The 9,237-nt window shown below is 42.3% G+C and overlaps 1 protein-coding gene across 1 annotated transcript in view; it reads right to left on the bottom strand.

The window, feature by feature from the left end:
* The window catches only part of arvcfa (ARVCF delta catenin family member a), a 37,895-nt gene that overhangs the window by 27,872 nt on the left and 786 nt on the right, over positions 1–9,237 (bottom strand). The window contains exons 2-6 of the mRNA XM_010787214.1: positions 5,990–6,166; positions 4,574–5,130; positions 1,458–1,936; positions 1,183–1,366; positions 960–1,077 (exon numbers count right to left, since the gene is read on the bottom strand). Coding sequence (XP_010785516.1) covers positions 960–1,077; positions 1,183–1,366; positions 1,458–1,936; positions 4,574–5,130; positions 5,990–6,166 — 1,515 coding nt within the window. The remainder of the gene's footprint in view (positions 1–959; positions 1,078–1,182; positions 1,367–1,457; positions 1,937–4,573; positions 5,131–5,989; positions 6,167–9,237) is intronic.

The raw sequence follows: 9,237 nt of genomic DNA, 5'->3' as shown, positions 1-9,237 counted from the left end.
GAGAACGTGCAGGGTGAGATTTGGGAAACGTGTATACCTGCACATTGTGTAACCAGTGTTGCCATCCTCGCAACCTGTTCTTATCATGTTGCACAAAAGGGATACCGCGCGAGCCTTGGAGGATGTTTGAAAGGTCCCTTCCTCAAATTAAAAGGTATTGATTTACTATAATTCCTTATACCGCGGAAATGTAAAGATCCCATATAGAAGTATGTCAGAGATACAGAGATGGCAAAAGTAAACACAATCCTGTTACTCAAGGTAGAGAAGTCAGACTAGCCTACTCGTGTGGGTTAAAAATACGTCTGCTAAAAGTAGAAGCGTGTCTAAACTTCTATTTACTCAAGTAAATGTAGAAGGAAGTATGGGCTCGAATGTAACTTGAAGTAAAAAGGACGTATCCCATAACTAGCCAGCTGTTTACAGAGTACTGGACCTAATTTATATTAATAGAAGATATATGGTCATGTTAGCTATATGAATGTTTATCCATGCCTGAACAGACGGCCAAAGCATGACAAACGTTTTCATTGGCTCCCTCTTCTTAGGAGAAGACCAGGAAATGATGGATACACAGATCGTGGTTCAAATCAATAGGCACGCCAATGACTCTAAATAATAATGATCATGCACCAAACAAGATAAAAAACGAAACTAAAGGAACCAGCCTGTTTGGAAAATGTTAGAAGTAGAAAGTTACAGGTATTTGTGTTAAAAATGTAAGAAGTAAAAGTAAAAAATCGTTAGAAAAATAAGTAGTGGAGTAAAGTACTGATACCAGAAAAATGTACTTAAGTACAGTAACAAAGTATTTGTGCTCCACTACTTCCCACCTCTGACCTAGTCACTATAACAACATACAATTTGATTACAAAATGTTTAATGCGCTCAAAAACAGTACATTGTAGGTTGAATTGTTTTCTTCAGTCTCTAAATGTATGGCAGTATGATGACTTCACCTTATTGTCAGTGTCCTTGTTGACAACAGCTGACTGAAGGGCATGAAGCAGTGCGTCCACCAGCCCCTCACACTCCCTCAACCTCTGTCGAGCCTCCGCTCCGTCCGAGCTGACGTTCCTGTGGGAAACAACCGTGTCAGCAGCGCTGCGACAACTGAGTCCATCAAAAGTCAGCTTTTTGGGCAGCCATTGTAATTTGTTCCATGACAGAAGCAAAGGTTACCTCAGACATCCGGAGGTGTTCTTGAAGACGGTGGTCCACTCAGCACTCAGCAGTTTGGAGGGGTCGGCTGCGTCTCTCCTCCAGCCTGAGTGCGGGATGATGATTTCATCCGTCAGTGTTTGAAGCCCGTTGTTGATTACCATCATCTTCAGGGGCTCGTGAGAGGAGAGGTTCCACAGTGTGCCTGTAAAAAGTACAAAAAATCAAACACTGTAAAGATAAAAATGAAGGACAGGAGGGTATAACTCCAGGTAAACTGAAAGATCGAGCTGTACCTGTGACCAACTCTTTGACCTCCACGCTGCTCGTCCTCCTCATTAGTCGGACTAAAGCTGGGATGCCATCGCAGTTCTTGATGGCCATTTTGTTGTTGTGGTCTTTTCCATAGGATATGTTACGCAGAGCACCACAGGCCTTGCGGTGGACTTCAGGCTTGGGGTGGTCCAGTAATTCCACTAAGCACGGGACCCCGTTAAGCTGGCGAACCTCCTGTTTGATGCGGTCATTCTCGTAACACAGGTGCTGTAAATAGGCGGCAGCATTGGACTTGACCGGGTCCATCGGGTGGCCGAGCATGGAGATGACCTCAAGCAGGTTGGGGTCTCTCCAGCGGGGGTCTCTGCGGAGGCTGTCCAGGCTCACCATGCTGCTGCGTTTGTGGGGGAACTGCAGGGTCTGAGCCCGGCACATGGCCTGGAAGAAAGGATTCAGGTTCCCCTCCAGCTGGGCCATGAAGGCATCATCATAACCGCCTCTGAGGAGACCCAGAAACCCATGCATGTCATTAGGATCAGGATAGAAAATACACAACAATCTTGAATTTTAGGATTTGATGAGTCATAACCAACATTTTGGGAAATTCACATTTCAATTCTTGATCAGAGTTAGAAAAGAAGAAAGATACTACCATCTGTACACTTGAAGTGGTTAGCTTAGCTTAACCTAAATGACTTGAGATAGGAGGGGGCAGCAAGACTTAGGTTAGAAAAAGGCTTTTAAAAAAACACAGTTGTACCTCAAAACATCACTAATTGTAAAGAGATTCAAATGAAACAGCTAAGTACGGTTTACATTTTGTGATACCTTGTTGTTTGCAGGTTCCTTCATCATTTCAGGTGTTGATTGTAAAAATAAACACTATTTTTGTATGTCTTGTTTGTGTAAAGGAACAAGGCTAAGGTGTTAAAGAGTTAGGGTTGTTACTTTAAGACTGAGCCCTGCTAGATGTTCCCTCCGCCTCCTCTCCAAAATGTAGCCTTGTATTTCACAGACAAATATGAAAGTGTTATCGATCTTCTTATCTAATTATCAGCAAGAAACCCAATAAGCGTATTTCCCAAAATGTCAAACTATTTATTTGAACGTAAATAATTACCAGGTAGAGTAAAACAGGTTTAATGGTGTCTTGTAATAGACTGGGCTTCAGGGACTTTCACAGCATAAGTGAGTTGCTTGTATCTTTTGTGAACAGCTCTGTCACTTATATGGGATAAGGAAAAGCTTCTGGCAGGCAATAGCAGGTGAAACCTCCTTATTTATTGACTTTGCAGAAGGCTGCTATTCCTGATTGATACCGGCTCCAACTTAACTGCTGTCAATATGTCTTTCTATTGTCCGGACTGACTCACAGGCTAGAGGTGACTAGGTGTCTGTGCAGCTACAAGTGTGATCTATAATTTTCACAGCAGGTCATCCGTGATAAGGTGTCAGATTGTCGATGTGTACATTGTTACCTCTGCTGCTGTACTCTGGCAGTATATATATATATATAACTCCTTACACTCTCTGGCTATCTTGAACATGTTCTTGTTTTATTTGTGCTTAGCCCAACCTCTAAACCGCAGATTATGAATAAAATGGTAATTCAAGTTCATTATTTGGCAATCACACATGGAAAAACATTGATGTTAGAATGTTTTTTATATAGATTATGCATATTTTCCTTTACAGGTCCCATGCCGCCGCCACTGCGTCAGGCCGTTGTGTCCTTGGGCAAGACACTTCACCCGAATTTGCTCCTGTGGGTACTGTCCACAGCACATGACCGTTACATGTATGATATGTGTGTAATGTGTACTTGTAATGCGCCTTGATGACTTAGAGGTGTGAAGATGGGCGGAGTGGCGCAGTGGGCTGTGCGTTGATNCCCCCCCCCCTCCCTATGAGCCCACTGTGCTCTGATTGGTCAGCTCGCCCACTCTGTTCTGATGAGTCCACCACCGTTACAGCGGAACATCAGTGTTTATGTGTTACAATGGCGATAGCAACCAGAAAATGACACCAGTAAGGACAAACAGATGAGAATGCTGCGTGGGGTCTGGGTGTCGTGTTGGCGGGACGTTGCGGGGCTCGCTGCTCCGCCCTTTGAGGCTCGAGGAGCGGACAGTGTGAGCTGGATTACTGGTGTCGCTTCCTGGTTGCTGCGTGGGGTCTGCGAGACAGCGAGACACCGCGGAACTCAGCCTGAGCACACACACACACTCACAGCGAGGAGATCCGCAGAGCCGCGGCTGAAAAAAGATAAGGCTGGCTGAGTGTGTGTGTGTGTGTAAGCAGCTCCCGTTACGTCACTATGCCCGTTGCGTCACTATAGGCTACTCAGGAAGAAAAAGATGGAAAAATAAAAATCTCCAACGAGGCGTTCTGGGGCAGCATAGACATACACAGTATTTTCTGTGTTAGAGTTGTACTCGCTACAGGGTGTACTTTGAGGGTTTGTGACTCTGCAGACCGTTTACATGCATAAAAAGCTACATAACACACAAGGGGACGGGTAATAACCGGAAAAGCATGTCATGGGACCTTTAACTCTTAAAATATATATAAGAATCACTGACATTAAAACGTTTTTTTGTTTGAAATCTAACTCTAATGTATTGAATCCAGTCAAACTGCAGGTACATAAGTGCACCACGGAGTTAAATGGGTGTTGAGGCATTTAAAAACGATCCTCTTTCTACTGCTGTAAAGTTATTGATGCTATTTATGTCAATGGTAAATTGGCTTTCTATTGGCTGCAGTAGCCTGTGTTAAAGGTGATCCCATTAGAAAAGGGACCTTATTGATATTTCAGTGACTGAGTTACATTTTCCTTTCCCGTCTGCTTTCTGTACAAAATGTGTTTAAAGGAATCAAAGAATGACCTTAAATAACCTGACAGCCTTTTTAGTGTACTTCAGTGACTGAATGAGAAACACAACACTCACATTTTACAGATTTACTTTTCCCATGGCCCTTTCATAACGGTTAAATACACATAGCCTAGAGACTGATCTATATTTGACCTTACCTGTAGATACCATGGAAACAACAAGCTAGTACTTGAAAAACTAATTTACACAGACTCCCCTCTGGGATCAATCCAGTTTGATCTAATGTACCGTCCTCTTACCTGGTTCTGGAGGGTTCTCTGAGTAGCTCCATGGTGGTGATTGGCCTGAACTGGTGGACCCCCGCCAGTGTTGGGTAACTGGAAGCCGGGTGTTCAGCCTTCAGGTCCAGAGGGTTTTCTCCCCCTTCCTCCTCCGCCTGGCTGCTGAGAGCTGCCGGAGCGTAGCTGTCCCGGAGGAAGGGCAGCGTGCAGTGAGCCCCCGTCTGAAAGTTCTTGGCGGGCCAGTAGCCATGGAGGGTGGCCCGGGACAGGCTCCCATACCCCGGACATAACTCCCCCCTGTAGCTGTCAGGGAGGGTGTACACTCTGCTCTGCCTGTCGGGGTTCACCGGCTGAGGCTCTTCAGGCTGCTGCACCACCACTGGCGGAGGCGGCTGTGGTGTGACATACTCAGGGGGGGCTTCAGGAGTTGGGGGCCCAACAGGAGTGTCATCTTGAACCTCTGGAGTCAATATGAGATCAGGTGTGTCTGGTGTCTGGGGGTCCTCCTGCTGTGTCCCTGGGGATTGGGCTTCATTTGAAGCCTGTTCACCATCTTGTTCCACAGCTTTGGACTCCTGCAAGGATTGAGACACCACAACTATTATCTCTACACAAATATAATTAGAGGTTAGTCTTTAAAATCCCATTGGTATGAAAGGTCTTAGTATTCCTCTTATGAAATGCTACAAGAAATGGTGTGTTTACAGAGCAGGAATTATTTGGTCTTAATTTACTTGGAACATGTTTTACTTAATGTGTGTGTTTTTATCAATTCAACACTACCCTGGCTTTTTGAGCCGCCACTAAATAATTAATTCTTCTTTCCTGCCAAACAGTAATGAATTCCCCACATTGAAAATTTGCTTGGATTTGACTCTGATGAAACAATTTGAGGTCCAGCCACTGTTTAGAAGAAGGGTAAATTGAAGGAAATGTTATTGTTTCGTTTATCAAACTGCATTTAGTTGTTGACTGTGAGCAAAACCTCATACCACAAAAACATATAATTATCTTGCAACTCACTTAAATATAAACTAATTGCAGAACAATTGTTGTGGTGTTGGTTTTTGTACCTGAAACTCAGTAATATAGAGAGATCTGAGACGAGACACATGGCTTGGGACACCTTTCTTTAGGATGCATATATTTTCATATTTCTTAAAACAAATGTTGGTTAATAAGTTGAAAAGAATATACAGTAAATGTAGTCACAGTAGTGACAAGTGGATCTTATAGGCTGACAGTTCAAGTATTACTTAATAAATAAATTCAATATATAAGTAAAAAGTATTTTTGAATATCTATAAGTTGATGTTTTTATCATTGCCAAAAAAGACTTGACTCTGGTATTTACCAATCAATTAAAACTCTTTTACAAACTACATTAGGTGGTGAAAATTCCCAAAAAGTGTGACCAAACATAAAGCCTTGCACCTCAGTGTCTGTCTGCTGCGGGGTGTCGGTCTCCGTGGAGCTCTCATTGGTCGATGTCACCACGGAGGCGATGGAAGTGGGCGTGTCCAGCTCGTCATTGGCTGACGGGTTATCCAGAGTCGCCTCTTTGGCCTCCTGGGAAAAAGATAGTGGAGGAGGCCCCTCTGAGCTCTGCTCCTAAAGCACAAAGACATACATGTGTGTGTTAATATATTATACACAACAGAGAAATTATTTTGGGCTAGACAACACGATGACAGCACACCGTGTCATTAAAGCTGTCGCACATGATAAGGGAGTAATGAAAGACTGTGAGCTCAGTCAGTGATGAGAGCACAACTCACTCCCCCTCCATAACCATATAATTTGTATAATTTGAAACAAGATCTGTTAAAATCCTGCTGAAAAATGCCACTTATTTCTTAATTATGCTGAAGACATTCTGTGCCTCTGTGTTCAAACTATTTGGTGAGCTGTAATTTAATTGAGCAATCTATCAATAACACAATAACACTCAAGCTGCTGCAGAGCCAGAGATCATGTGTAGACAACAAGTTAGAAATACTGACATAATAAAGGATGAGAGGATGAAGTGGTTGTACGAGTTCTCCATTGTCATATACTTTCGCGCAGGCTTACTCTATCAGGTAAAATGTGCTTTCCTGAAGGTTATTAGTATAACAACAAGTACAAAAATCACATATACAGTATATTCAGATTCAGATATGTACAGCCCATTGGTGTAAGCATGCATGATTTGTTTTCCAATTATTATATTCAGGCTCAATTCCTGTTGAAATTTGCCAACATTTTAAATGGATACAGTTGTTAAAGCTTTTATAACGATATCAGGGAGCAGTTAGCTTCTTTTGAAATGAAGTCTACAGATACTGACAGACAGGGAGGCTTTCACCTCGTAACAAAAAGAGAAGAGGTACAAAAAAGTAGACACCAACAGTGTAGTGTTTGCTAATAAATCAGGAGGGAATAAAGCCATGTTTTTTTTTTTAAGTGTGCATCTGCACCAGGCTTCTGAGTTACAGTTTAGTAGGTCAACCCGACTGATGGGAACATTGTACATTAAATAAAACAAAACAGACCATATCTGCATTGTTATTTTGTTCCTCCATAAGACCCTATACAAAAAAATCCAGGCCATTTCATAGACATAATGTTCATGCCTAAATCCCTTTTAACAGATGTTGACATTGCCCTTTGTGTTATGTAACTTTGTACAAGTGCCACTTGACTATGTACAGCAGGATAGTAATAGAACTGGATGGGACCATCAAGTTAGTTAAGTCATTTAAATGTGTTGTTATGAGACCAGATTAACCACCACTGACACTTGAATCAATAATCCAGCTGCTGCTCTGGTACAACATGTGGATATTTCTCTAATTTCCATTTGCTTATTTCAATTAGAACTTGAAATTCTCTTTTTCTTCTCAACAGAATGGGTTTCATCAACCGGAGTGGATTAATTATTCAGCATCTTGGTGTGAGAAAGAACTGGAGGCAGTAATTGACTGTAAACACATTTTATGCTGATTTTAATACAAACTTCACATTCATTTAGGCGCGTCTACAAAAATGTGACTCGCTGCTCTAATGATCTCAATCAATATCCAATTATCTGATACACCTTTTTTAAGTCCCAAGAGCCATTTGATTGCTGCAATTCTCTTAGATCTTAGACAAACAATAACAACCAATCAAGAGTATAATTGATTTAAAATGTGTTTTTTTTAATCCAGGAAATCCATTCCACTGCATCATTAATAACCTATTTCCCCATGAATTGATTCACCCTCTAAATAAATTTTCATTGTATTTAATATGACACAAATACTTAAATGCATCACTCAACGGCACAGACATTAAATGCTAAATACTGCACTCGGATTAAAAAACTTTAAAATACCAAACTCTTTTTTTCTGAGGCTGCGGCATTAAACCGAACAAGTGCTGAGAACTCAACTCCACTGCATTAACTGAGGCTGCATAGATCAGCTGACTGCATGTGGAGGGAGAGGGCTTGATTCGCTTTTCAAACAGCAAACACAAGAGCCCCTCATATCCAAGAGCTAAATGTGTCAGAGGGGCGAGGAGATGAAAGGGTCACACAGGAGAAACTGGCAGCCGGGAAATGCTTTTGGCTAAAACACCTCTGAAGGGGGTTTGATTGGACATTGTTCGGCTACACTGAGTGAACGCCAGGCCAAAAGATGGACAGGGAACTACTGTTATCCACAGACGGCTTGATGGCATATTTGGAGGACGATAATAGGCTGGACAGGGGGCCCATGTGCTGTCCCCGTCTGATTCGAGCTCCAGGGAAGGCCAGGCCGCTGTGAGTCAAATCTCATTTAAATAACTCACTGCACCATCACTAACTAAGCGTGCTCGCAGAGCCAAATAGGTCGAGATGACAAATCTGACTTTAAAAAAAATGGGGGAAAGTCTGGTATGTAGCTGTCAGGTGCAGGGATGCAGGAGACAGAAGGGCATGATTAGCATCTTGTCCCCATCAACTCTCAGTTTTGGGGCCAGCTGCAGCCAGGGTTTTATATTTGGGGGACATTTAATGCTGAGTGAGTTTTTAGGTGACCAGCTCAAGGGCACAACAGACAAGCCATGATTCAAAAATAGTCCCACATCTATTTCAGAAAGAATACATCATTCTAAAAAATGATGTAATTGAATCAGTGAGGGCAGTCATTTTGCAGTGATCAAACTTAGAATAAATCAGCTTCAGCAGGCAGTTTGTCTTTTTCAAACTGTGGGATTGAAAGAGTAATGCTTCCAGTGGATAATAAAACATGACATCAGCCCACTGATGTCAGAAGACATTAGTCACAAATTTGTCAAAACTCATGCCCTCCACTATCTGTTGAATCAGTGATGCTCATGGAAATGTCGTGTTGCTGTAGATTCTGAATGAAAATGCCACTGAAATGACCCATTTACTAAAAGGATTCTTATTATTTAGGACTTGTTTCCTGCAGAGACCCCATTGTCTGTTATGCAATAAGTCATAACCCAGCCAAGTGGGTCTGTTTGGAGAAAACACTGATGAAAAATGACAGGCCAGAAAAAATAGAAAGAAGGATATTCATTCTCAAAGTTTCTATTCGAAGCCTCTTTTCTCTCCTCTGAGCCTCAAATAGTTAAATGCTCCATGGTCAAATTTGATGTCTCTGATACATCACGGCAATACACTTACCAGTGTGTGTGCAGCATTCCCC

The sequence above is a fragment of the Notothenia coriiceps genome, unplaced genomic scaffold, assembly GCF_000735185.1.
Source record: "Notothenia coriiceps isolate Sejong01 unplaced genomic scaffold, NC01 NC01_scaffold00030211, whole genome shotgun sequence".
Taxonomy (NCBI): domain Eukaryota; kingdom Metazoa; phylum Chordata; class Actinopteri; order Perciformes; family Nototheniidae; genus Notothenia; species Notothenia coriiceps.
The sequence above is the reverse complement of the archived record's forward strand: the minus strand, read 5'-3'. Positions and strand labels throughout refer to the sequence as shown.